This window comes from Ahaetulla prasina, chromosome 4 (assembly GCF_028640845.1).
Source record: "Ahaetulla prasina isolate Xishuangbanna chromosome 4, ASM2864084v1, whole genome shotgun sequence".
Taxonomy (NCBI): Eukaryota; Metazoa; Chordata; class Lepidosauria; order Squamata; family Colubridae; genus Ahaetulla; species Ahaetulla prasina.
The window spans coordinates 23,121,877-23,149,822 of record NC_080542.1 but is presented as its reverse complement, the minus strand read 5'-3'; the positions used below and the strand labels follow the sequence as shown (position 1 = coordinate 23,149,822).

The following is a 27,946-nucleotide window of genomic DNA, read 5'->3' as shown; positions in this document are numbered from 1 at the left end:
GACACAGCAGAAAAAAAGGCAGTACTGGGTTACGTTTGTGCCAAGGTGAAATTAAAGTGGAGAAAGGGATGGTGAAATCAGGGATGTCCAACCTTGGCAGTATTAAGACTTGTTGGACGCCAACTCCTAGAATTCCCCAGCCAGTCATGGGCATGATATGCTGGCTGGGGAATTCTGGGAACTGAAGTCAACACCTCTTAAAGTTGCCAAGGTTGGATACCATTGCACCAAGTCATTCTTTCTTCAACTGGCTGTTTTCCGCATGTTTGGTACTAGGAGTCCTTTGTCTTCAGCCAGCCCTTTCACAGAGGATGGGATGCAGTCCAAGATATCCAGAGGGCACTCGGTTGAGGTAAGCTGTCCTAAGAAGCCATCATACAGTTTTATTGAGGAGCTTATGTCGTGATTCTATAATAAAATAATTTGCATTATTCCCTAGAAGTGAGCTTGGTGCAGCACTATTAAATATTCTGTGATACGCAGCCCACTGTTGAGATACCTTGCAGCTATCAAATATCCACTGTCAGTTGATTTGTGAATATTCTCCTTGGCGGATATTCCTTTCAACTTGGCAGGCTTTATTGAAAAACACACATCGATTTTGAATGTGTCCTATTTTATTACACTAAAGCCCTAAACCCACCCCTGAAAAGTAACCCATTTCTTAAATAAACAAGAAATAATGCCAATGTGAGAAATGAGAAATGAAAGGAAGAAACAGAAATGCATAAATATCTCCAGGATGACGGGGATATCCAGGCACCTGTTCTAAATAAAGCTGGAGGGAAGATTATCAATGCACGTTTTAAATGCACTGTTGGGAAGGAAGACGAAAAGAAAATTAATCTTTGGTAGAGAAGGTTGCTTATGCCGATAAATCTTTCACATGTGCAGAAATATCGATCAAAAGAAATATATCAGGAATTAGTAACAGGTGAGTCCCATTGGTCTGAATGCTACTTACTTTTGAGGAAACATATTTTGCAACTTAGCTGTCAGCATCTTTAAGTTGGGATCAATGTGATCTGGTTTTACAGGTAGTTCTTGACTTAATCACCACAACTGAATTGTAGTGCCAGAATTTCCATTGCTAAGTAAAATGATACTGAAGGTAGTATTGCTCGATTTTGTGACCCTTTTTTTGCTACAGTTGTGAATCACTGCAATTAATCACAGTCATTAAGAGAATCTGGTTAACCTCATTGATTTTGCAGCTGAGAAGGTCTCAAATAGTGATCACGTGACCTCAAGACATTGCAGCTGTCCTAAGTACATGCTGGTCACCATGTGTGCCTGAATTTTGATCACATGATCATGGGGATGCTATGATGGTTGTAAGTGCAAGGACCTGTCAAACCACTTTTTTCAGTGCCATTGAAACTGAATACTTGCTAAATGAATTGTTGTAAGTTGAGTATATGATTTCCACTGACATTCTTTCCCTATAAAAGATCTTGGGAATAATTAATTGACGAGACACCAAGAACCCTCCAATATGATGTTCCTTTATTCTTTTATTTTTGCTGTTTGAAAAATGGCAGCTGAGGACTTCATTGATAAGTATGGGCTCTGAAGTCACAAGAAATGGAGAATGGAGCACCCGTATGTTAAGACCTGGGATCTTTAGCTTATAAATACTATTTATGTATTAGAGAAGAGAAGTGTTCCAATTGCTGTATTTGAGTTTTAAAATAGGTTAGCAGATAGTGGACTAAAATAGAAAAGAATATTTGTAACTCACGGTTGAACATTTGCTAACCCCACTCTCTTTTATCATTGATGATATTACCTAGTTTGGTAATGAAATGTCTGCGAGAAGAGCACTAAGGACCTCACAGATACTGGACTTTTCAGGTGATTTCTGGAATGAAGAGATCTCAGTCCTGCAGTTTATCATATTGCTATTTTTCTTTCTTTCTTTCTACAAATAATACAACTCAGGGTCACAGTTTCCAAAACTGCTTTCCATCCTTCTTTGAAGAATTCTATAAAACCGCAAGATTAAATATGGGTTGACTGCTATTGCTAACAGAACAAGTAATGGTACTAGGAGAGAAAAAAAGGAACACTATTTTGGAATTGTATTTTGTCTTTCATATGATACACAAATAGAGACATATACTGAATTCCCCCTGCCTGTTCATCACGTGCTGCTTTTTCACATCCCTGCCTTTTTGCTTCCTGTCCACATTGGAAGCCCTTATTTATTTTCCTTGGGGGTATACTGGATGAGGGCCATTATTGCATGATTCTTCATCACTCCCTCAATGAACTCCTTTTCAGCAATTTTGTCTGCAAAAACAAAACCAATGCATACAATTAAATGATTATTTAGGTAGCATGACATACAAGGAAGGGAGCAGGGCAATGGCCTAGTGGTGAAGATGCTCGCCTCCCATTTGGAAGGTTTTGAGTTTGGACCTAGGTAGAGGCAAATGTTTCTTCTTTCATAAAGAGAAAATATCTGCTGCGAACTCCATGTAGGCAACAGGAAGGGCATCTAGCCAGTAAACGCTCAGCTCTACCCAGTCATCCTGAACTGAATTAAAGGGACTACAGGGTCATGAGCTGTGGTGGCATGGGTTAGAATGCAGTACTGTAGACTTCTGCTGACTGCCAGCTGTCTGCAGTTTGGCAGTTCGAATCTCACCAGGCTCAAGGTTGACACAGCCTTGATCCTTCTGTGGTCTGTAAAATGAGCCAGATTGTTGGGAGCAATAGGCTGATTCTAAACCACTTAGAGAGGGTTTAAAGCACTATAAAGCAGTATATAAGTTCAAGTGCTGTTGCTGTAACCCCCTCCCCCCTCAAATATAAGGAAGAAATCAATGAGGATTCATTGATAACAAGTAGAGGTTAAGAAATACATAATACAAATTATTTAACTACTTTTAAGCCCAGACTGTTTCCTATTTTTTTAAAATAGATCCTGGATTTTAAATCAGTACAGAGCAAGAGATAGTTGAGTGTGCAACAGAAAAGTGGAAGATTTTGACAATATCACTTGGAATGGATGTTACAAACATTCCCGTATTTATGAACGTGGCATTATGAAACTACAATGGAGCTACCATATCTGGGCTGCAAAATTTCAGGCAGCCACTAGATGGTAGCAGAGCATCTCTTTACTGCCATCTTTGCCTCTTTCCTGCTGCTTTATCTACTGGTCCTTCAGATTCCTGCAGTCCAGATACCTGTACCATAGCTCTGATAATGGTTGCTGTTTTGGAGAAAAGATGTGTAATCTTGGGAAAAGGTATAAAAATAGTTAAGCTTTCAGGATGGAGAACTCTTCCCCCCCCCATGTTATGCAAATATTAAACGCAATCCAGAAGTAGGCCTAAGTTTTAAAAATGGCTGGAGCTACTTCGATCAATATTTTTGGAGAGAATCAGTAACGGTGAATTCAGTTCAGACTAATCTGAGTAAAATTATATTTCTTGGGTTCAAACATTACATCTAATTATAATGTGATTTCTTTGAATTGGAGTAGTGAATTGCATGAAACCACCTAATTTGTTGACTATATTTATTAAATTTATAGGCTTAACTGTGGTTTAACCGTGGTTAAGAAACCAAGTGGTTACATACAATATGAGAGCTAATTCTTGACTATCCATAATTTCCAGATAGGCCAGAATAAGCTTTTATTGCACAGCCTTGGAAAGTTATGATAAGGTGAGAGAGAGAGAGGCCTCCCACAGATACAAGGTGAGAGACTCTTAAAAGGGAAAAAGATCACTTTATATACCGTTCAAACATACAGGGTTTATAATGTGTTCTTCAATTGGCCAAAATAATTTGAGTCATCAAGCATCTAGAGAGCATGCTCAGTAACTTTATAAGTAATCGTTCATAACATCCCATAATAATCTTACTTGTCAGTGCCTAGTTGCATATTCAGGAGGTGTGTTTGCCACATTATAATGAATTGTCAGGTTATTTGGGTTTAACCTTTTGCACAGCCATTGCTTCTAGCTGGCCTGAATCTAATCAGAATCCACATTCCACATGGGAAATTTGCTTGTTACTAGCAACATTAATCAAAGGCACTCCTTGTTACCTAAATTAGGTATTCAAAGAGGCCACTTTCTGCTCCCATCAAAAGTGTTGGATTATGAGAAGACAACACGGGTTCTAATTTACCCTTCAATCTCTGAGTGGCTTTGGGTTGTCACTCTCTCAGATGGTAAAGACAAAATAGTCAAAAGTTCTTCCTCCAAAGTAAGCTATTATAGAGCAGGTATACATTGTTTTATATGTAGTTCATTATATGTAAAGTTCTGTAACTAGTAGCAATAAGTAGTCGGGGTAGGCGATGAAAGGCAAATTTACCAGCATCTCCCTTGCCAAAAAATGCCCACAGCTTGTCAGCCCGTTTCTGGGGGGTGTTTTCATCGTCAGGCAGGGCTTTCTGTTCTTCTGGAGGAATCATCTTAAATATTGCCTGGCAGGATAAACGGAAACAAAAGTTATAGTCATTCTTCCTATACAACTAAGCTTCTTGATATTCTAAATCTTTGCATGGGAAACCTGGAGCAACTGATTCTCGGCAATGGATGGCCTGCCTGTCAGAGATGTAGAAGAGGCAGGAGCCCTGTCCTCAGCATCTAATCCCTGGCTCCTAGTCCTCTATTGACCCATATTCTCTAAACATCTAGGGTCCCTGTGGATAAAGTTTCCAAATGTAATCAGAATGGTAGGCTTGCAAATACCTGCCTGATCTAGAAACTGTAACGCTTGGGGAAATCTAAAAGGACAAAGGAAGGTAAAAGCCAATGTGGAAAAAGAAGAGATTGAGTGACTATAGGAAAATGATGGTTTACAAGCAGACACAAAGTACTAGGATTTTTTTTTTAATCACATTTATTTTCCCGTGTTCTTGTTTGCAACTCAGATGTAGCAAACTCAGTGAAGGAGATGCTGGCTTTGAACCCCTTTGCCATCAGTTTTGCACACATGAGTAAGAATTTCCCAGCTCCTGCAGTGAGATTCAAGACCAAGTAGGGATTCAAACTGGAAATTTTTTCATGCACATTTAGCATAATTATTGTACCACATTGCTTAAAAACTGATGTCTTTAAGTCAGGTGTAGCCTCTAGAGATTTCATTGGCGTGACCTGTGGTTTCCACAGCACCATTATGGAAGTGGTTTTCCATTGTCTTATTCTGGTATGTTGAGTTCCCAGAATAGCTTTGAGAGTTCTTGGTTGTTCACCCATTCAAAGAAACACCTAGCAGATTCAAAGATGTACTACTTTTCAGTTGAGTTGGGGAATCTGTGATTATGGAAGTATTGACTAGAGTTGTCGTTAGTTCAAGGTAGTATGGCCATTTTCTGGAGATCTTTAGGTCTCTCATTTAACACTACTATATCTAGTAGACCTGTGCATTTAATGAAGCCAGCTCCATATGAGTGGAGTGATAGGAACTCTAGTAAGTGTATCATATCTGGGCTGCAAAAATCCAGATGTTCACTAAATGGCAAATAGTCCGGATATCATATGCTTGAAGTAGAAGAGCATCAATGAATCCATGGAGACATATCTGTGTATTTTTACTTATGGCAGACCTCTTCAATCTGGTATCTTTTATATGCATGGGACTGCAACTCTCATAATTCCCAATCAGCAAAACTGCCAGTTCTATAATTACATTATGGGTATAAATCAGCGGTGAAATCCAGTTACCTTCACTACCAGTTTGGGAACAGGAGCGCATGTGTGCGATGCATGCGATGCCTCTTCTGCACATGCATCGCCTTTTGCGCATGAGCAGAGGGTCAAAAATAGGACATAATGACAGGTGGGTGGAGTCTCCCACCGCTGGTGCTATCAGTTCACGCGAGCCGGATAGATCCAGATGAATTTTACCACTGGTCTTGCTAATTATTTCTGTGCTGAAGAGCATGAAATATGGATTCTGTGTTCCAAAACGGTGATCTGATACATTTGGAAGAAAAGTGTGATATGGTTTAGCCATTTCAGCAACAACTTTTCATCTTCCAAATTGAATCTTGATGTTGAAGGAGTGTCAGCCTCCGGCATGCTGCTTTTATTGTTGTATTGCTCAGTTAATTGGTTAATTGGTCTTTAGTACTAGGCATTGGAAAGGGGTACTGTATCTTTAATTGTGGGCCAGCTGCTTTGGCTACTATAGTGGGAGGGGGAGGAGACTGATCCAGAAACGAAACTGATGGATTCAAAACCCTAAGAAGCGGTCTGATAACCCTGTCAGCCAACGGTTGTTCTGGGAGTTGAAATCCACCAGGTTTAAAGTTGTCAAGGTTGAAGACCCCTCGGATATCCCATCATCATTTATCATTGTTCATCCTGGTATAAGGTAGAATATCTGGAGGCCCACTCATTTGTGATGCCCCCATTTTTCTGCTGCTCATCCATTAGACAACGTCAGTCAAAAGATGGAGCATATCTGTTTAGAATCTTGGGTTTGTTGCTTCTTAATTATATCTCTCTGGAAGGGCTGGGGGCTGTGAAGCGTGGGGGTCTCTCTAATGGCTGGTATCATTAAAAACCTAAATGTTAGTGGTTCATCTTGTGAGCTTTATTGTGAGCCTTTCGTAGCTAATCATCCTCCAAGAACATTGAGAGCAGAATTCCTGAAATGTCCATCTAACCATGCCACTTTTGAGGAATTCTCTGGATTTACTGGGAACATTAAAAGGCCAATTGTCATATAAGCAAAAACAAGAGCTCAGTAATACCCAATTACGACTTGGCTGCCTATCTGAGGTCAACTGAGTTCTTATCCAATCTTATTTCAGTTTATCCCAGATTGAACTTGTAAAACCTTCTCTGATAGAGACTTAAGATTCCCTTCATGCAATCTCCCTGCAAAAGAGCGCATCTTTGTAGAATTCCCGTCTGCCATTGCCAGCACAAAATCTGCTGGGCTGCTTACGTATTTGCTCTGGTGTTTTGTAAAGACTATTGAACCTAATCCTGTGTCTTTGATGAAGCAGCCTTACCATACAAAAGATAAATAGGTTTCTCCACGTTGGCACACGCGCACCCCCCACAGTTCTTTCTTTTCCACTCTCTCTAATTTGTTCTGATAAGAGTTGCTAAATTTAAAACTTTGTATTTGTCCTCCTTTCTATGCTTTGAATTACAGCTTGACACATACAAATTAAGCAGATCAAGTTGTTTTCTTCACACATTTCTATGCCGTTAAGCCTTTTATTTCTGCTTATTAAATGCCTGCTGGTGAAGGTGCAGGAGCAGAAACAATTAAGTCAAAACTCAGCTCACCAATTGTAGAGAGTAAGGAAAAGGACCTCGAGGGAGTTGATAGAATTATGCCAGTTCTGTTGACAAGGGGCAAAACAGCTTTTAAATCCACAACAAACAGATAATATTTTGAAGAGGTTCAGATGGACACTTCCCTCATTCACTGAACTATAAGTAAAGGAGGGGGTAAAACTTAATCAGAGTTATATAAGATTCTTTTATTGCAGATAAATATTTATTTATTTTATTAAATAAATATTTATTTTATTGTAGATAAATATTTATTTTATTATTTTATCTCAATAAAAGCCATATTAGTCTTCTTGTAGAGTTGACTTCATGATTTGGTCTACCTGTAAGGGCTGACATCAATTTTCTCTCCAAGAACAGCCCTGTGAGATGGGTTGGGCTGAGAAGAAAGTGGTTGGGCCAAAGACTCCTATCCAGTTTCTTTAATTGAGGGAGAATAAGAATTGCTTGTTTCTCATTAAGCACCTTAATCATGGCATCATACAAGTTTAATGCAGTGTTTCCCAATCTTGGGAACTTTAAAAGATGTGGACTTCAATTCCCAGGATTCCCTAGCCTGGGTCTTCTTTGAATTTCTTCATTGCTTGAAGTGTTCTAAATATGTACACAGAACCTTTATGTAGTCCGCCATAAAGCTCTAAGACTTATAAATTTATTTGGGATTTGAGATAAACTATAGCCTCTGTGTAAGAGGGACGTTGTGGCTCAGTGGCTAAGATGCTGAGCTTGTCGATCGAAAGGTCGGCAGTTCAGCGGTTTGAATCCCTAGTGCCGCGTAACGGAGTGAGCTCCCGTTACTTGTCCCAGCTTCTGCCAACCTAGCAGTTCGAAAGAAGTAAAAAATGTAAGTAAAAAAATAGGAACCACCTTTGGTGGGAAGATAACAGCGTTCCGTGTGCCTTTGGTGTTGAGTCATGCCAGCCACATGACCACGGAGACGTCTTTGGATAGTGCTGGCTCTTTGGCTTTGAAACAGAGATGACCACCGTCCCCTAGAGTTGGGAACGACTAGCACATATCTGTGTGGGGAACCTTTACCTTTATAGCCTCTGTGTAGAATTTAATCCTTTTAATACCAAGGACACTTCTAGTTAAGAATGGTTAATTGCTTTGATCTTCTTTTCATTCTTCAAAATCAAATTGCTAGTGCTTGTAACTTTTTAGAAAACTAACTGAAGATGTGATAACAATTTCCACTGGCAGGTGACACCAATCAGTTCCTAATGAGGTCCAAAATGTGTAAATTCTGCCTATGAAGAAGGTGACTAATTGATTAAAAACTAGTTTTGTTGTGGTTACATAATATGAATTATGGCTTTAGAAAATTGGGAATTTGTGAGGTGCGTTATACACACGTGCACCCCTGAATAGTAATAAACTAATGTACAGCATGAGCCTGATGTAATACATCACAGTAAAATGAAATAAAACTTGGATTCAAGCAAGCAGGTGATAAATTTGCAGTGTTTTAGAGACTGACTACTGCACAGCCTAATTTTTCATTTATAAAATGGAGCAATACAGGCCTATCTTAAAAGCAGTACAGGTAACAGGACCTACCCATCGTAGCCGTAAATCTTGATGGCCATAAAACGGATCACTTGTATCACTGACCCGATTTTACGGTCTTTCTTTGGGGCAATCGTTAAGCAAACACTGCGATCGTTCAGTGAATGCTGCACTCATTAAGCAAAACAATGGTTCGCTGTGGGCAGGTTTTGCCCTAAAATGGAAATAAATGCCTTTTTTTTTTTGGCTAAATATTCATAAAAAGTGGTCACATGATGGCGGGATGATACAAACAGCTGTAACTTTTATTTATAATTTTATTATTGTCAACCGCCTAGAGTAGCCCCACATCAAAAAAGAAGCAAATAAATTTAATTAATTAATGCAAGCTGGTTGCCAAGCACCCAAAGTGTGGTCATGTGTCTGTGGAGAGGGATCCGGCTGCCAGAACTATGGAACTGGGTCATAAATATGGTCAGGGAGGTTCGTTGTAATATTGAATTGTCACTAAGTGACCAGTCATAAGTTGAGAACTATCTATATATCTTAAGAGAATACTTTGTTCTCAGGCTTTGTGTTTTTTTTGCTAAATTGAGTTTAAGCAATTTAACAAATATATACACAACCGTGAAATTCTTTTTTCCTTTTTCTCCCTGTTTTCACATAGGGTAAATGTTCCTTGAAATTTTTCAGACATTCTGAAGGTTCCTAAGCAGAAAATACTGGGCAGAGGCACTTCCACATTTCAGAGTTTATTGAAGAGATTATTGCTCTTCCAAACTTTTCATTCCAGATTTCCTATAAGGCAATTGTGACTAAGGGTTGTGTTTTCCCTGAAGAATTTTTGCAAGAAGTTACTGATTCAGCATGCTTGTTTGGATTGAAAAAAAGGGACAGGAAGGCTGATTTAAAAACCACTATCTCCCAGACAGTCTGTTCTGCCCCATTAAGCAGAGGTGGGGAACGATGGGCTCTTACTTGTGGACTTCAACCAGTGTGACTGGCTCAGGAATTCTGGGAGTTGAAGTCCACAAGCCATAAAAGGGCCATTGTTCCCCACCATTAGAGCATTTACGGGGCATCTTTTGCAGATTCGGCTACAGATACATCTCAGCAATTAATTTGGCTTTTTCCATTGCTGTATAAATTGTTTCTAAAGTTGAAGAGTCTGTCCTTAAAATACTTCTCAAAGCTTATTTATTTTTTTCAGGTTTTCTAACACAATTGTTTTAACATTTGTTTTTATTGATTATGGTTTAATGTTTTTTTTAAAGTTTTTGTTCTACCTTGTAACTCATCCAAGAACTGATCAAAACAAACCTAGTTTTAAACATGCATGTGAGGCAGGTGAGCGTATGCACTGAAAAAATATTCTGTGTGGAGGAACAAAGCAGACAGTTTAAGTTGTTATTAGTTTGTAGTCCCTTGTGTCTGCCAATTGGATATAATCATTGTGATCAAAATTACTGGCTAAACTGAGCAGAAAAAAGGCAACCCACTTTAAAACTGACATGTCTTGGAGAGCCTGTTTCCTTCAGTTTATAGACATCTACAGTAAGTAAAATGTTTGCTGTAAAATAAATAAATATAAAGATTTGTGAATGAATGCAAATTGTTCTTGCAGAATTCTTGCTGTGTCTGAGATGGAAAGAGAACAGGTGTGCCCATAAGTATAGTTTGTTATAGAATTACTGTAACAAATAGTTTGAGGGCCAGCATTGGGTAACCAGGAGACCATGAGTTCTAATCCTGCCTTTGAGGCACGAAGCCAGCTGGGTGACCTTGGCCCAGTCATCCTATCACAGCCTTAGGAAGAAGGCAAGTTGCAAACTGTTTCCGAAATGTGTGAGGGGCTAATCGGGTTAGGAGTCAAGGTGAACTGGAAGGAAACATACAAAATACATAGAATATATATAAAAAAATGATCTGTTATTGACTTGGAGAATCTTGTTTCAGGATCACTTCTGTGTCAGGCTGCAGCTGTGCTTTGACAAGGAGATGAAATGAAGGGTTCAAGTAATTTCAGCGCTGAGTTTGTTAGAATTTGCTCTGTGGCCTAAATGCCTATGATTGGGAATTGAAATCTCAAATGAGAAAGCCCATTAGAAGACTAGCTAAGGCCTTGCACTGATGGGGGGAAGTATTTTGAAGCTCAGATATTCTATTGATACAAGGCCTTAGCTTTGGGTTGAACTGTAAGTTCCCTAGTCCCACTCTCAGCTTGGTTGTTTTCTTACAGACATTTCATTACCCAACTAGGTAACAGCATCAGTGTCTTGTATTTCAGTTTAGCACTGGAGGGTACAGCTATACACACACTCTGAAATAATACATACCAAACTTTTTCCTTGAAATAGAAAATTCTCACAACTTGGAAGAAGCTGGACCTGCATATTAATTCTACTTAGTAGCATCCCCTAAGTGAAAATCATTCTAGAATGTGTTATTTTAATGCAGTTTAGGATTGGCTTCAGGAAGGTGACAGAGCTATATAGTTATTTTTTCCCCAATTTATATTTTTTAAAACTGTACCACAGAAGAACATTGGATCAGAAGTATGATCCTAAGAATTAATATAAATCTCAGCTCTATTTAGGATTTGATACGATAACTTTGATCACAGAATGTTCCCTTGTAGTTTAGTCCAGAGATCACCAACCTTCCGTACCTCAGGGACCACTAAATTCATAATTTTAAATCCCAAGAACCACTAATATGATTTTTTTAAAAAGATAAATAGTATTTAGTGCAATATCAAAAATGCAAATAATTTTTCTGCAGACCACCAAAATTTTCTCACAGACCACCAGTGGTCCACGGACCAATGTTTGGTGACCACTGGTTTAGTCTCTCTATCCCAAGTTGTGTAATGGAGATATTCGTAATTTGTTTCATCAATTTGTTGTGAGGATTACCAAAGCCAGGAAATATAGTTCCTCTTCTTTAAGAAAAAATGAACAATTTAACATGTTTAAAATAGGATGAATATAGGCAGTTCTTATTTAGCAACTGCCTCATTTAGTGACCATTTATGATTGCATTGCTGCTGAAAAAATAACTTCGGGATATATCTTCACATGTATGACTTTTACAGGTCAGTAAAGCAAAGGATAGCTGAAATAAGATCTTAAGGACAGTTGTTTCACTTAGTGACCATTTTGCTAAATAACTGAGTTGTTGGTCATAATTGTGGTTGCTAAATGAGGACTAACTGTATAGCAATTTTTCCACATATTGGTCTATTTTTTATTTTACCCTCTGTTCTCTTTGTTTCTCCTCTCTATTAAAAATAATAGTAAAAATAATTATCGTAGGTCTTTGTCTAGATCTGAAAAACCAACACGGTCTACATATTTTTCATGCCTTTATCATCTCAAAACCAGAGGAATTTACTTCTCTGGGCGGAATAACGAAATTGAAAAGACTTTACAAATACTGTACGGAGATAATCCAAGCCTTAGATTCACTAGTCTAATATTAATCTTTGATTGCTTTTGTCCTTCTGTGGTTTGTGGAGCACAATTGGGAGGGGAATCTAGAAGCTGGAAAAGTAGAATTAAAATGACTTTCTTTTTCTTTTTTAAAAAAACAAACCTTTTCTTTCAGAAAGGAGTGGATAGAAGATGGTTGACACCCAAGAGGGAAAATTATGAGGGGATTTAGAACTATTTCTACTGTAAGAATTGTGCTCATCCTATTCAATAAGCACAATCAATTTCATCTCTCTGCATTTGGGAAGGGCTAATCCATTTGGGTGCAGGAGACAAGTCTGCATAATCCATTAATTTACCATCATCTAGAAGTGGATTGAGAGATTCATACAACCATTAGCCATTGTTCCCTCTTGATGGCAAGAACTGACCCAGCCTCTCATACTGCGTATGGTTTGAGCTGGTCCTGGCAGGATGAGACTTGAGACCCAGTTAACTTGAACAGGACTACATACTTGAATGGAAAGAATAGGATTTTAGAAGTTTCCATCTACAAAAGGAGGCTTATTCTAAAGGATGTAATTCAAGGGGAAATGATGCGAGTTTCAGACAGTAACAGGAAGGAAATAAGCTTTTTCTACAAGCTATCCTCACCAAAACCATTAAGTATGAATATCCACAATTATCACTGTATTACAGGAAGTCCTCGACTTACAACCACAATTGAGCCCAAAATTTATGTTCCTAAGTGAGAAATTTGTTAAGTGAATTTTGCTCCACTTTACAACTTTAGTTGCCACAGTTGCTAGGGTGGATCAATGCAGTTGTTAAATTAGTAACACAGTTGTTAAGTGAATCTAGATTCCCCCTTGACTTTGCTTGTCAGAAGATTGCAAAAGATGATCACATGACTCCTGGACCTTGCAACCATCATGAGTCAGTTGTCAAGCATCCGAATGTAAATCAGATGACCATGAGGATGCTGCAATGGTCATAAGTCCCTTTTTTCAGCGCTGTTGTAACTTTGAATGGTCACTAAGTGAACTGTTGTAAGTTGAGGACTACCTGTATTGTTCAAGAAGACATTTTCATCACAGATTGGTCAATTTCCAACCCTTAAGGGTTGTCCCAAATTCCTCCCAACTCCCTGTCCCTTCCACAGGCCACCACCTCCACTTTCCCAAATGTTCTCAGCACTCACGGCAATGATCTCGAGAACTTCATTCTTGCTGATCTCTCCACTGCGGTCTACATCGAAAAGCGAGAAAGCCCATTCCAGCTTAAGGTCAGTCTTGCCAGATGAGGTCAGATGCAGTGCGATGATGTACTCCCGGAAGTCAAGAGTCCCATCATCATTGGTGTCAAAACTTCGGAAGACATGCCGAGCATAGACCTTGGGGTCAGAGTTGGGGAAGAAAGTGGAGTAGATCTTCTCAAAGTCAGCTTTACCTATGCGCCCGTCGGGGCACTGTTTTTTGAAGGCTTCATACCATTTGACCAGCTCGTCCTCGCTAAACTTTGTGTTTGATTTCAGATCATCAAGGATTTCCTTGGAGATCATCCCGCTCTTCTTATTTCCCATCGTTTGGTTGGATGCTCACTTTCCTAACAATGCTTCACCAATGCTGCTAGAGCTAGCCTGTTGTCTCTTGCCTCCACTGAGCTAGTGGAAGGGCAGGTGCCCACAATACCTTCTTATATAGACTGCTTGGGATGGACCTTTGAACCTGCTCCTTGCCTCCCCTAATGGTCATGAATGCACCAACCCGGATATCACACATATAAAGGGAGAGACTATTTTGGTTGTGCTGATCACAGTTTCTCCAAGCTCTTTAGCACAAAGGAAATCAGCTTTAGACATCACTGGCCTATCTGCTCTCTGCCCCCTCAATCCTTCTAGCCTCCTTTTCTTTAACAGCCCAGCTTTATTCAGATGGTGTCAGTCTCAAGATAAGCGTGGGTGCTGGGAATAAAAAAAGAATCTATGAACAGGGAAAGATGGACAGACAGATGGACAGGCAATCTTTGTCACTGATGTGTTGGTCACTAAAAAGCTACTAAAGTATGTTTCAAATAGTACTTTAGGATTTAATTCTAGGAAAGGAAGGAAGGAAGGAAAGGAAGGAAGGAAGGAATTACACACCAAGTTAAATTTTCTCTTGTCATCCTGTTTGACCCACATGGAAAAAATATCAGCAACCAAGAAATATCTCCCTTTCTATATTTTTAAATTAATAGTTTTCCATCCAGATAAATAGGTGTTTTTTTTCAGCAAAGTAATGTTATATACTTAACAGTAACTGCAGAAAGGCAGAGGTATATTTCAGTAGACATGATCACAGTTACTGTATACAGATAGTCCCCACCTTACAAAATTCATTTAGTGACCATTTGAAGTTACAATGGCACTGAAAAAAATGACTTATGACCATTTTTCACACTTACAACCATTGCAGCATCACATTATCAAAATTCAGGCACTTGGCAACTGACTCATATTTATGATGGTTGCAGTGTCCCAGGATCATGTGATCACTTTTTGCAACCTTCTAACACGCAAAGTTAAGGGGGAAATTGGAATCACTTAACAACTATGTTAGTAACAACTACAGTGATTCACTTAACAACTGTGGCAAGAAAAATTGTAAGACGAGTCAAAATTCACTTAACTGTCTCACTTAGCAACAGGAATTTTGGCTTCAGTTGTCAAGAGTGAGTCAAGAACTACCTGTACACAAGGAATAAAAGAAAGCTTTGTTATGTTTGGGATTACATACATGAACAAGGAGTCCTTAACTTATAATCACATTTGGGAGCATACTTTCCTAATTGCTAAACAAGGTGGTAGTTATTCCTTGAATAGCCATGAAACAACCATGGAAAAAGTGTTATAAAATCAGGTGTAAGTCATAAGTCGAGAACTATCTGCACATTAGTCTGCATTCATGGGGAAGAAGGGAGGTGTAAATGGAATAAAATCCGTTTAGCATTGAATCTCATTAGAATACAGGCGATAAATCTGAGAGGCTTAAAGCTTCTCATGCTGGATCTAGAATGTTCTTATTGCTTACACTCTCCTTCTAATATGCCTCTTCTAAAAAAACTGCCAGCAACAGCTCTTGCCTTATCGTTTATTTTATAACAGAATAACAAACAGAATAACAGAGTTAGAAGGGACCTTGGAGGTCTTCTAGTCCATCCCTCTGACCCCATACTATTCTGGACAAAATGGTTGTCCAATCTCTTCTTAAAAACCTCCTGTGTTGGAGCATCCCCAACCTCCGAAGGCAAACTCTTCCACTGATTAATTATTCTAACTGTCTCCTTAGTTTCAGGTTGCTTCTCTCCTCGATCTTGTCCTGCCTTTAAGTACTTCGGAGAATACCTTGACTCCCTCTTCTTTGTGGCAGCCCCTCAAATATTGGAACACTGTTATCATGTTACCCCAGTCCTTCTTTCCATTAATCTAGATATACCCAATTCCAGGAACACAGTGGCTCAGAGGCTAAGACACTGAGTTTGTCGATCAGAAGGTCGGCAGTTCAGTGGTTCGAATCCCTAGTGCTGCGGAACGAGGTGACCTTCCATTAGTTGTCCCAGCTTCTGCCAACCCAGCAGTTTGAAAGCACGTAAAAAATGCAAGTAGAAAAATAGGGATCACCTTTGATGGGAAGGTAACAGCGTTCTGTGCACCTTTGGCATTGAGTCATGCCGGCCACATGACCATGGAGACATCTTTGGCCTTGAAACAGAGATGAGCACTGCCCCCTAGAGTCGGGAATGACTAGCACATATGTGCGAGGGGAACCTTTACCTTTACCCAATTCCAGCAACTGTTTTTCATATATTTTAGCCTCCAGTTCCCTAAGCCCCCCTTGTGTAGTGAAATCATGTTTCTCTGGCTCTTCAGTTTGGCCAAGAGACATCAAGGGATTCACCCCCAAATTTCCCACCTCAATTTCTCAGTTAAGACAATTTTTTGAGGTAGTATGCCGTAGTGGTTAGGAAGAGACCTGGGTTCAAGTCACTCTTAGCCACTCAGGCTCATTTAAATGGCTTTGGGCCATTTAAACACTCTCTTAAGCAAAGCTGCCCCACAGGACTGTTGTGAAAAACAGTCCTCCCCAAACAGTGTGCTACATGCATGCTACCTTCAAACTTCAAAGCAGGATGGATGTTTTACACATAAATAAAACTTGACATACTCAAGAGGTTAATTGCTTTGGTCCACAGCTAATTTGGCTGTCCCTTGCTACTTTTGACCATATGTTCAATCCTCTTTGCCTTTCCAGATCTGTCAGTAAAACAGTATTAATGTCAAATGAAATCCATCAAGATTCAGCTGAGTGCCTGTGTTTGCTTGTGTGCATGTAGAGTATATGCAGTAGAGACAAATTTTCTTTATATTACTGAAGGAGAGGAAAAGATGGGAAGGAAAATTTTCTAGTCCCTGCCTCCTTCTCTCTCCCTCCTTCCCTCCCTCCTCCCTACCTCCCTTCCTTTTTTTCTTTCTTTCTTTCCCAGACCTAAGGAGAAATTTCCTGACAAGTAGAACAATTAATCAGTGGAATGACTTGTCTCCAGAAATTGTGGGTGCTCCAGTACTGGAGGTTTTTAAGAAGAGATTGGACAACCATTTGTCTGAAATGGTATAGGGCTTCCTGTTTGAGCAGGGGGTTGGACTAGAAGACCTCCAAGGTCCCTTCCAAATCCGTTCAACTTCATTTCTGCATCCTACGAAAATTAGGATGTGATTTATTCTGCAGGTTGTGGGAACAGAGAACAAAATGAAGCTGATGAAGTAGCAGGTTTCAGGTTAGGTCTCTGAAATTTCTAGATCTGATCTGGGATATAGAAATCTGGTTTATACCTGATCAATTATCTAGCCAGTATTGACTGGGTTTACACATTGCATAGAATTTAGTTTGATTTTGATTGATTGATTTCTGTGGAAACTCAAAAAATTGATGGAAATTATTGCACTTGCTCTCAAGTTATTTTACCATGATGGATCTACTGCACCAACAGCATTTACCTAGGCCATTCAGATTATGGAGAACTTTGTAGGTTGGATTCAATTTTAATCATCCTTAAAATATCAATAGTTCTAAAGTTAATCATGATTCAAATTATTGATTTTGATTGGGACCAAGTAGAGCTGCTCTTGTTTGTCCAAATAAGCACCACTTATTTTTAAGTGAAATCCTTGAAAGCAGGTACAATGTAGAATATATTCATATAATTATAGATAGTCCTTGACTTTTGACTGTAATGGAATATACCCATTGTGGTTGCAAGTCATAATGATAATAAATTAGGCCACACATATGATTAACCTGAATTTATAACCTTTTTGTGGCAATCATTAAGCAAAAGTGGCAGTTATAAAGTAGCCCCAGAGTCACTAAGTGAATGCCACAGTCATTCACTATGAGCTGGTTTTGCCAAAAACTAGAAGCAAATGCATTTTAAAACATTGTACAAGTAGTCATGTGACTGTGGAATACAGCAAACATCCATAAATGTGAGTCAGTTACTGACTTCCCAATAGGCACTCTTGATGTTGGAATTTCAAAACCAGATCATTAGAAAACAGGGAGTTCTAAGCTATTGGGCATAAGTCAAGGACTACCTGTATGAAGTTGGAACGGTACAGTGATAATCTAGTTCATTTCCAAAATGTTTTAACCAGGGTTGTTCAACTTTGGCAACTTTAAGACTTGTGAATTTCAACTCCCAGAATTCCCCAGCTATTCCTGTGATTTAAACCATCCTTATGAAGTGGCTATTGGGACTCTTTTAATAATCCTCCAGGGTGGAAGAGTTCACCATTTCCATATCTCAAACATGTAGCTGTGCTGTACAGATCTTATCATCAGAAAAATTTCCCCTATTATTTAAATTAAATCTAGGCAGCTGTAACTTTTATCCATTATTTCTGTCTCCCTAATGCCTATCTTACCTCACTTAGGCCTGGCCCAACAAAAATGAAAAATGTACATTTTTAAAAAATTTAAGATGAAATTCAAACTATATTACTAACTCTTATTCTTTTTCTGCTTAACATTTCTACTCTTTTCATTCACTCCACCTTTTCCACTGAGAGCTTTAAATCTGGATGCAGCTTCTATATTCTAAAGTCACTTGGTATTCAGACTGTGCTCTGAAGAATTCGTGGAAGCTTATCAGGGGCTCTCTCAGAAGAATGTCAATTTACATTTATATATTACAGGTTATTGAATGGGGTCCGCCAATTTATTTACAGCATTCTCTGGCTGGCTGGGTGTGTACCTACCATGGACAATGTGCTCCATTCCTCCCTCTGTATATTGTATCCAAGTTTCTCCGATGGCCACTAAAGTTACAGGAACTCCTTAATTGCCACCTTATCAGTCCATCATCCGTATTCCAGGATGATTGACACAGAAATCAGGGTGGGGGAGCCAGGAACCAAATTTAAGATCTGCAGCAGCAACAGCAGCAACAGCCAGGCTGGCAGGAGAGACCAGCTGAGTTTTGTCTGGCGCTGAGTTGAGTGGAATCCAAAGAAGATAGAAAGCAGGATTGTGGTCAGGTGCTAAGGATCTAGAACAAATGGGAGGAAAGTAATTTATCTACAAGGAATACTGACTTGCAGCTAAGGTGAGTAAGAAATAGATGGACAAGAATATACTTAGAAGTTACCCTAGGATTTGCACATCACAGCAAAGGTCACCCTCCAAATTGGGCTGTTATTGTACGTACGTGTGTGTGTGTGTGTGATAGCTCATAGATTAAAGATGCTGAATTCGAGACCCAAGCTCTGCTCAGTGGGGTGCTCTCCCGTGACTTCCCCAGCTCCTGCCCACCTAGCACTTTGAAGCAATCAAACACGAGTAGATAAATGGGCACCACTTTGGTGGGAAGGTAACAGTGTTCCTTTGGCGTATAGCCATACTGGCCACTTGATCATGGTAATTGTCTTCACACAATGCTTGCTCCCTTGGTCAAGAAACTAAGATGAGCACCAGGCCCTCGAGTTTAACACGACTGACAGAGAAATGTTTACCTTACTATATACAAAGAGAAGGAGGGCTATTGAGGGGTAAAATTAAGTTAATGTTACCCGTTCTGCTCTTTAGCTCTTTCTGACAACTTCACAAAAGGTGTGAGGGTGGGAGGACGTGTTTGACCTTATCCAAGTTGAAGATTTTGTGGCATGCTGGTGTGATCGCACTTTTGGTACTTCTCTGCAAGTGAAAGTGATGGGGGAGAAATGTGTTTAACTTACTTTTCGGTGCAAAAAAAACCATACCCAATTTCGGATTTTCAAAGCCAAATGCAGCCTTTGTTTGAAATGTCCAGGTCTCCAAATTTTGCAATGTAATTTGCCAACTGTTAAAAAAAAATGTGGATTCAGGAAATGTCTGTACAAAATGCATAGTATCATGAAAATAATGTACACGGTTGCATAAATTAAAGAAAACATTTGCCCAAAATATGTACATTAGGCAAAATTGCAAGAGAAATACGGTTGTTTGGATGTCAGATCATTTGAGAATATTTCAAATAGAACGTCCCACTGAACTGTGGAACTTTGGGCCCGTTAATCTATTTCAGAGCAACCTGTTTCATAGGATGGTTATTAGGGTGATATAAATAGAGTCAGTTGGGGGTAGTGGTTGAGGCCCCAGACTAGAAACTGGGAGACTGTAAGTTCTAGTCCTGCCTGAGGCAGATAGCTAACCGGTCACTCTCTTTCAGCCCTAGGAAGGAGGCAATAGCAAACAATTTCTGAAAGTCTTGCTAGAAAAACTGCAAGGACTTGTTCAGGCAGCTGCCAGTAGTAAAAAACTGACTTGATGGTACAATCAATCAATAATAAAATAAAAGATACATAAATAATGAAGGCATCTCTTAAACCAGCTCCATCTAGTTGTAACATCATGAAATACTGAAACTGACAGATCCTCTAAATACCAGGTAGATGATCCCACTAGATCCTCTTGGATTTTTTTGTTTCTGTTATAGTATAAGAAGAGTTAATGTGATCAATTGTTGAATTGGGCTTACCATTCTGATGCCAGCATTGTGTTTACTTTCTGTGCTACAAACTTTTTATTTTTGATAATGGCACTGCAAATGAGAGTATTTTTTTCTGGAGAAGTCAGCTGACTTTTCCTTTTTCCCTAGGGTTTCAGTGAATGATCTATGCTGCTTAATTTTACCTGTACATAATTATTTGCCAGCAAATCACATGGAAGGAGTAAATCTCATTTTTAACCCCTCTGGACACAATTTTTAAGTGGTTTGCAGTTCTGATAGTTGTTTTATTATTTATATTTGTTAGCTATTTATGCAGAGAATATTTAGGCATTGCAGGTGATTGTTTCAAGCATAGCAATAGCACTGTGAAAATACAAATATAAGTTTCTTTTTTTTTTCCAAAGTCAGTCTGAGAATACTTTTTTAAAAAAACTTAAACTGAATTACTACTGCTGCAAAAAATCAAATATGCAGCTGTCCATCAGCACATCAATTTGCCTCAAAATATTCCTTTACTGGCTCAGCCTGTAGTATAGCTATCAAGGACCTTCTTTGGTTTCCTTTAGTTCTTCAGATGGCCACCCTACACAATTAGGTTGCTAATTAACTAGAAGTAAAAATAAACAGGCAATCTTGAACATTCACCTTAGACAACAGTGGAAAGTGCAGAATTAAGCAAAATCCTCTGAGAAGGATTTGCAAAATCTAAATTTAACATCTGCTAATGGCTGTCACTGTGGATGTTCTGAATCCAGAACTTTAAATTTTTTTTACTATTCCGCTTTATTTCCAGCATCCTTTATATTGGGGCAGTTACAAATTCATTCTTTTGTCTTTTAAAAGAATTGTTTTCCATTTGCAACCATGAAGTTCTGTTCACAGGGCCTGGCGAGGCTTTTTTTCTTTTCTTTTCTTTTTTTTAATCCCTGGTCTGCTGTCAACTTTCTTCCATAACTTCATCAAATATATCTTCCTGCCTTTTCTTTTAAAACAAAACCTCCACAGTTTCCCTTGGGAGTGAATGGATCCCACGCAGGGTTGTAATCTCAGTTGAAAAGATTATTGAATAATGTCACCCTGAGCTCCTCTTTGGCAGAAAAAAGCAATTTTCTGTCCTGTCTACTCCTCCCCTCTCCCAAATCCCCTCTGATGATAATTTCTCTCTCATCCATTGCTGAATAAACTTATTACATGTGTCCCCCTCAGCTTCGCCAAACATTTTGATGGTTAGCTAGACAGACCAAAGGCAGACATATATCCTGCATGTGCGGAAACATTTTCAATACAGTCTCCAGCTTGGAAAAACAAACGCGACCCACACAAACAAAATCTGGAAATACAATAAACGGGTGTGTTGAAAATGCTTCCAGCCTCCTTTACAGTGCCACACTTGATTTTTTTCATGCTTAAGAGGGAAAAAGTTTTGAATTGCCTGAGCTAGCTATGCCTCACATGTTACTCTCTAGAAACATTGAACCACTGTGGTTTCCTTCTGGCTGGGGATGCCTGAAGTTGTAGTTTAGGTATCAGTTTGAGGAAAGCTTTTTGGAATCAATATCTTTAAACCTGTTTCTTGAAAGATTAAAATTGTGCAACATATGTCAGATCCTTTCATGGATTGCGTTGTAGAAACTGGCCTCCAATAAATAGTCTTACAAATTTTCTATCTTGCTTTTCCTTGAACTAAAACAAATAGCTTAAAATCCATCAGCATATTATACTTTATCTAGATCAGTGTTTTCTAATCATGGCAACTTCAAGATGTCTGGACTTCTACTCCCAGAATTTCCTAGCTGGGGAATTCTGGAAGTTGAAGTCTACACATTTTAAAGTTGTCATGGTTGAGAAATGCTGATTTAGAAAGTCTTTGAGTTTTATGGTTTATGGAGTCAGCCAAGCTACGATATAATGCCAGTCTGCATTAGTGCTATATCACTCTAACGATGGCTGAAGTGGTGCTATAAATCGCTACTGTGGAACACTTTTGGCAGTAAAAATAAAAAGACAGTCGTAAAAGGCCTGTGACTGATCTATCTTTCAACATTTGGGAATAATAAGGAATCCAAAGGCTCTCAAGAGTGTATGCAGGAAGGGTGTTGGTATCCCAAAAAGAAGAGCCATGGATGCCATTTTGACTTTTTTGACCCCCCACCCTCTGTCAGAGGCCTCTGAGTGCCTTCAGGGAAAACGTTAAAAGGGGGAAACCTCAGGTTTTCTCTTCTTTCTCTTACAGCTTCAAGATTCACCAATCAGAGCAGTCCACTAACAACAGAATTGTTTCAAAAGAGTGCCTCTGAGCATATAAACTGGGCTCGTGGTCCTTTCTTACCTATACCTATTGTTGGTGGCCCTGAATTTTATTGCTCCTGCCTGAAACATTTGTCCTTAGCAATGTTATGTGAGTTTAGCGGCTATATGATGAATATAAATAGAAACATGGATGGTGGATGGATGGATGGATAAATAATAAAGAAACGAATTTACTGTTTCGGACCCTAAGAATTTTATTCTGCTGCTGTAACTGATAGCAGCTAAGAGGTCAGTCAATCAATCAAAACAGAGCTTGAAGGAACCGTGGAGGGCTTCTGGTCCAACCCCCTGCTCAAGCAAGAGATACTATACCATTTCGGATAGGTGGCTGTTCAGTCTCTTCTTAAAAACAGCACATACAACTTCTGAAGGCAAGCTGTTCACTGGCTAATTATCCTCATTATTAGGAAGTTTCTCCTTAATTCAAAGTTAAAACATAATTCCAGATAAAACACAAGAAGCCATTCTGAATCCAATCAAACCTGTCGTTTTCAGCGTCTGCCATGTTATCAGGAGGCAGCTCTTTCCAATTCTTCTGGAGAGGCGAAGGGCAAACACAAATATTTCTTCCACCTTCAGCCTAATTCCAAGCCTATTTTCCAGCCTCCCAGTCTTTCCAACTTTTGAGAGTGGTTTTCTTCCTTCAACCCTCCTTATAGGTAGTCCTCCACTTGTAACCATTCATTTAGTGACCGTTTGAAGTTGCAGTGGTACTGTAAAAAAGTGACAAATGACACATCCTTACAACCACTGCAGCATCCCCGTGATCTCGTGATCCAAATTCAGGTGCTTGTCAACCAGTATGTGTTTTCAATGGCTGCAGCATCCCAGGGCCATGTGATCCCCACTTTCTTCCCAGCTGGCTTCTGACAAGAAACATCAATGTAGGGAACTTAACAACTGTGTGATTCATTTTAACTACCATGGCAAGAAAGGTAATAAAAGTGGGTGTGATTCGCTTAACAACCGCCTTACTTGGCAACAGAAATTCTAGTTCCAATTTTAGCCATTATTCAAGGACCATCTGTATTTCCGTTTCCTGGTTTTTGTTTTTGTTTTTAAAAATCTGGACTCCTTTCTCAAATCAAACCTTTATTATGGTGGTAGACCAGTCCACGTCCTCTCTTCTGTTTTCCTCCACAGATTTGTAACCATCATGGCTCTGCCGTCCACTTTGCCTTACGACCGTGTAACGGTGAACATGGAACGGGAAGAGGTTTCTCTGGAGCGCACCAAATCCCAGCTGGATCCCCGCCTCATAAGCACGACCACCGGCAGCGTAGAAGACTCCTGCCACAGCTGCCTGCTTCCTTTTGAGGTGCTAGCCAGCATCATCGGCCTAGTGACTACGAGTGTCGCTTGCGCAGGTAGTTTCTCTGACACCATTCTGACTGTCATAGGCGGAGTCCTGCTGGCCGCTGGGCTTCTCGGAGTGACCGTAGGTTGCATCTGGCAGCAGTACAGGAGGAGGAAGCGCTGTGGCAGCTGGACTGTCTTAACGGGTGAAACGGAAGCAAAAAACCCAGTTATCTGAAGATCCAGAACCAGAACCAGAAGAATTAACCTAAGACAAAATCTCATTTGGCTTCATTGGGCAAAGCTCGTTTCGAACTAATTGACTAATTTCAGAATTGGTTTCCACCTTTCTTCTTTTCTTTTATATTAAACAAAGGCAACAATAAAATCAGGGGGAGAAAAGAAGAAGGAATCAAAAGCCATATAAGAAAAACAACAACAGGAGAACAGATACATTCAAATGAATGTATTCAAAATAAACATAAAAGGATCCTAGTATCACGTGCCCAAAGACTGAAAAAATAAGGGCCCCTTCCACTCTGGAGCCTACTTTATAAAAACAACTTTTTAACACAAAATGAAATACAGGTAGTCCTGGTGTAGTGACTGCCTTGTTTAATGACTGTTTGCAGTTATGATGGTGATAAAGTAATTTTGCCATCCTCTCATTTACAGACCTCTTTTGCAGGTCTATAAAGCAAAGAAAAGTAGATCATAAGCATAGTCAAAATTTCACTTAGCAACTGCTTTGCTAAACATCCTGTTGTGCTTGCTAAATGAGGACTAACTGTATATATGTACTCAGTTTTTCTTTTGCCATTGTGTCAAAAAAGAATTACATATTCGTGCATATTTTGTCACAGTCCTTTTGGAATAGTTTCTGTTTCAAGTCACTGCAAATATGCATCTTATGTTCACACATGTATGTATACCGTTCTCAGTAACCTGTCCCTTCCTCTTTTTCCATTGCAATGATGGAGATCTCCTTTCCCAAAAAAAGGAAGATGATTGGATAAACGTCACATTGCTGGATAAAAATTGTTTTTTGATTATTAAAGATGTCTTTTTGTGGAAAAGTATCTCTACTTTTATTCACAGATGATGCTGTGTTGTTGGTTAAAAACTCAAAGATTTGCAGCAAATGTTAGATAAATTGCAAAATGAAACAAAGATTGTAGCTTTAGCAATTAATGAATTAAAGACCAAGGTATTGTATTTGACAGGGAGAATGGAATGAGTGATTGCAGGTTATACAGAAATGGTGAAAAACTAGAGCAATGCTTCTTAATCTTGACAAGTTTAAACTGTGTAGACTTCAACTCCCAGAATTCCCCAGCCAAAAAAAGAGTAAATAGTTTGCAAGAAAGAGAAAGATGGAGAATGTGATGGTTGGTTGGAGTTGATAAGATCCTCAATTCTAAAAACAAAAGGCAAGCTATGAAGAAGTGTACAGACACAATTTTCGTGATAGTTATAAAAAAATATATAGGTAGTCCTTGACTTACAACTATTTGTTTAGTGACAATTTGAACTTACAACGGCGCTAAAAAAAAGTGACTTACGACCATTTTCAGACAACCTTTGCAGTTTCCCCATGGTCACCTGATCAAAATTTGGACGCTAGGCAACCAGCATATATTTATGATGTTTGCACTGTCTTGGGGTCATGAAATCACCATTTGCGATCTTCACACAAGCAAAATTAATGGGGAAACCAGATTCACTTAATAACCATGTTACTAATGACTGCAGTGTTTCACTTCACAGCTGTGGCAAGAAGGGGTGTAAAATGGGGCAAAAATTCAATTAACAACTGTCTACCTAATCACAGAAATGTTGGGTTCAGTTATGGTCATAATTCAAGGACTATCTGTAGTGAAAGGAGTCCGTGAAAACTAACTTCAACTGTCCTCCTCTCCTCTCCTTCCCCTCCCCCTCCCTCCCCTCCCTTTAATCACATTGCTTTATGTTTTCTTGCATAAGGCACAGTTTGTACAGACTGAACCAACCAATGCATTTGCTCCCAGCAATCTCTTCTCAGTCCGAAATAGCACTATTCAGGCCTAATGGGCTGAGCCCTGTGACTGGTGCTTTGCAAAATAGACTTCTACCTTGGGGTTAGAAATTGGCCCGCACCTTCCAGTGAAGGCAAAATCCCAAGAGGAAAGGAAAATTCTCCCCTCCCAATCCTGGGCTACGCAGATAGCCTTACACAAACCCCTTTGGGGCTGGCGCAATCTCTGCCATCTTGGTGCCCTTTTATAAACAGCCAGAGCTTATCGCTGCCTTCATAGAGTCTCTCCCAGGTCAGTGCATTGTTCCGAGAGCACGGCCCCATTTCCTGCTGATGAATGACACCCTCTCCCGGCCTGCCTAGAAGCTGCTCAGAGCAAAAGGAAAATCAAGAAACACAAACATCCACCCACATTTTTCCTTCCATCCTGGCAGGCAGGCCCAAGGTTCACTCGGTCACTGCTTTGTACTCATTGTCCAGCTTCGTTCCCAGAAGCTGTGTGTAGCTTCTTTCGGCTTTTGCAGGTGCACCAACTTCTATGGATGCTGAACAAAACCATCCATAGGAGGACTAGGAAGAAATTTTTAACTTCCTGCTGGGAAAACTCAAGTTTCTGCTGCTTAACTGGTGGTTTGCCTGCACTACAATAATTTCCTAGAATGACGCAAAGGGTCATAAACTATTTTCCTAGCCTAGTGTGTTTTTTTAGCTAGACTAGCCTGCACACTTTTTCTCCAAGCAGCTTAATTTCCATATAGTATGCTTTTTTTTCTTTTTTGCATAATCATGACATGGTTAAAGTTGTTTTCAAAGGAACACTTTATTTTTAAGACAGGATTCTAGAAGAAAAACAATGTTTTGTAAAATCAGTGGTTGCGTGATTAAAGCTTATAGAAATGCAGTGATCTCAGCTTCAGAAGAGGAAGTCATCAAGTTAACTTTACAGGATTGTTGCGAAGACCACTGATGGATAATGCAGTGGGAAATACTTAAACACATTTTATTAATGATGAAAATCACCCTCAGGTCAAAACTCAGTTCCTGGTGGATGGACACATTAAGATATAGGTAGTCCTCTACTTACAACATTTCATTTAGTGACCATTCAAAGTTACAATGGCACTGAAAAAAAGTGAGTTATGAACATTTTTCAGTTACAACCTTTGTAGCATCCCCATGATCATGTGGTCAAAATTCAGATACTTGACAACTAGCTCATACTTATGGCCATTGCTGTGTCCCAGGTGTTAGATTCGGGCAACAACGAGGCAGGAGACCAGGATAGTGACAACAGCTCTTTACTATATGGTGAACCCAGCAACCCGGGCTGGGAAAACCCTCTCTTTATATACAGTTTAGCCGGAGGCTTCATCCAATCAGCAACGTGCTTTTTCCCGCTCAGTTTTCCCTCCACAACTCTTAAAGATACATTACACTCCTTCCCTCCCAGAGAACACTTTACCAATATTTACATAGAATTTACATCTTATTTTTCAACGTAATCACGCAAGTAGACTGGGCGTCTCCTGACTCTTTCGGACCTGCGCAATTCATTTTCTGGGAGTGAGTCGAGCTGACCGGAGGGACTGTTTGTTCCTCTCAGCTCCTCCTCTAGGCCCTCCGGCCCTGGATTATTTGTAGAGTCGTCCCTGCTGTTTTCAGAAGGTACCGGTTGGCGTCGCTGGACCTCCTGGAACTCAGATAAGTCCCGCGTTTGCCCCGGGTTTGAGTCAGCTGTGTGTTCCAACGTTTGATAGTCAGGGCCTGTTTCATCTGATTCTGCTTTACCGGTTATGCGTTTCCTTATTTGGTCTATGTGGCGTTTCCATACCCGGCCATCCTCTATCTCTACTAGATATGATTTTGGTCCTGTTATTTCTAGGATTTTTCCTGCTAACCAGGTCGGGCCCTCGCTGTAGTTGTGTGCCCACACTAGGTCGCCTATTGCCATCCCTCTTGTTTTACCGTGTGTCCCTTTGTAACCGTCTGGTGTGTAGTTTGGGTTTAGACGGTCTAGTGGGCACCTAAGTTTTCGACCCATTAATAGCTCGGCCGGGCTGCGGCCAGTTGTGACACAGGGG

At 39.7% G+C, this 27,946-nt stretch overlaps 2 protein-coding genes across 2 annotated transcripts in view; one reads left to right on the top strand and one right to left on the bottom strand.

The window, feature by feature from the left end:
* Positions 1 to 24,919, top strand: part of UBE2S (ubiquitin conjugating enzyme E2 S) — a 58,373-nt gene extending 33,454 nt beyond the window's left edge. Inside the window, exon 4 of the mRNA XM_058182803.1 lies at positions 23,699 to 24,919. Coding sequence (XP_058038786.1) covers positions 23,699 to 23,872 — 174 coding nt within the window. The 3' untranslated portion in view covers positions 23,873 to 24,919. The remainder of the gene's footprint in view (positions 1 to 23,698) is intronic.
* Positions 831 to 13,912, bottom strand: RCVRN (recoverin). Its single transcript, XM_058182804.1, has 3 exons — positions 13,422 to 13,912; positions 4,336 to 4,447; positions 831 to 2,292 (listed from the first exon to the last, which is right to left on the bottom strand). Exons 1-3 carry the CDS (start codon positions 13,800 to 13,802, stop codon positions 2,201 to 2,203), a joined length of 585 nt encoding a protein of 194 aa, XP_058038787.1. The 5' UTR covers positions 13,803 to 13,912; the 3' UTR covers positions 831 to 2,200.
* Positions 24,920 to 27,946: the final 3,027 nt, after the last annotated feature.

Excerpts from the sequence above, each read along its gene's own strand:
- RCVRN (XM_058182804.1), bottom strand. The coding sequence starts at position 13,802 with ATGGGAAATAAGAAGAGCGGGATGATCTCCAAGGAAATCCTTGATGAT. Across the intron at positions 4,448-13,421 it reads AAGTTCTCGAGATCATTGCC|GCAATATTTAAGATGATTCC; the intron begins GTGAGTGCTGAG and ends TTATCCTGCCAG. Across the intron at positions 2,293-4,335 it reads TTTTGGCAAGGGAGATGCTG|ACAAAATTGCTGAAAAGGAG; the intron begins GTAAATTTGCCT and ends TTGTTTTTGCAG.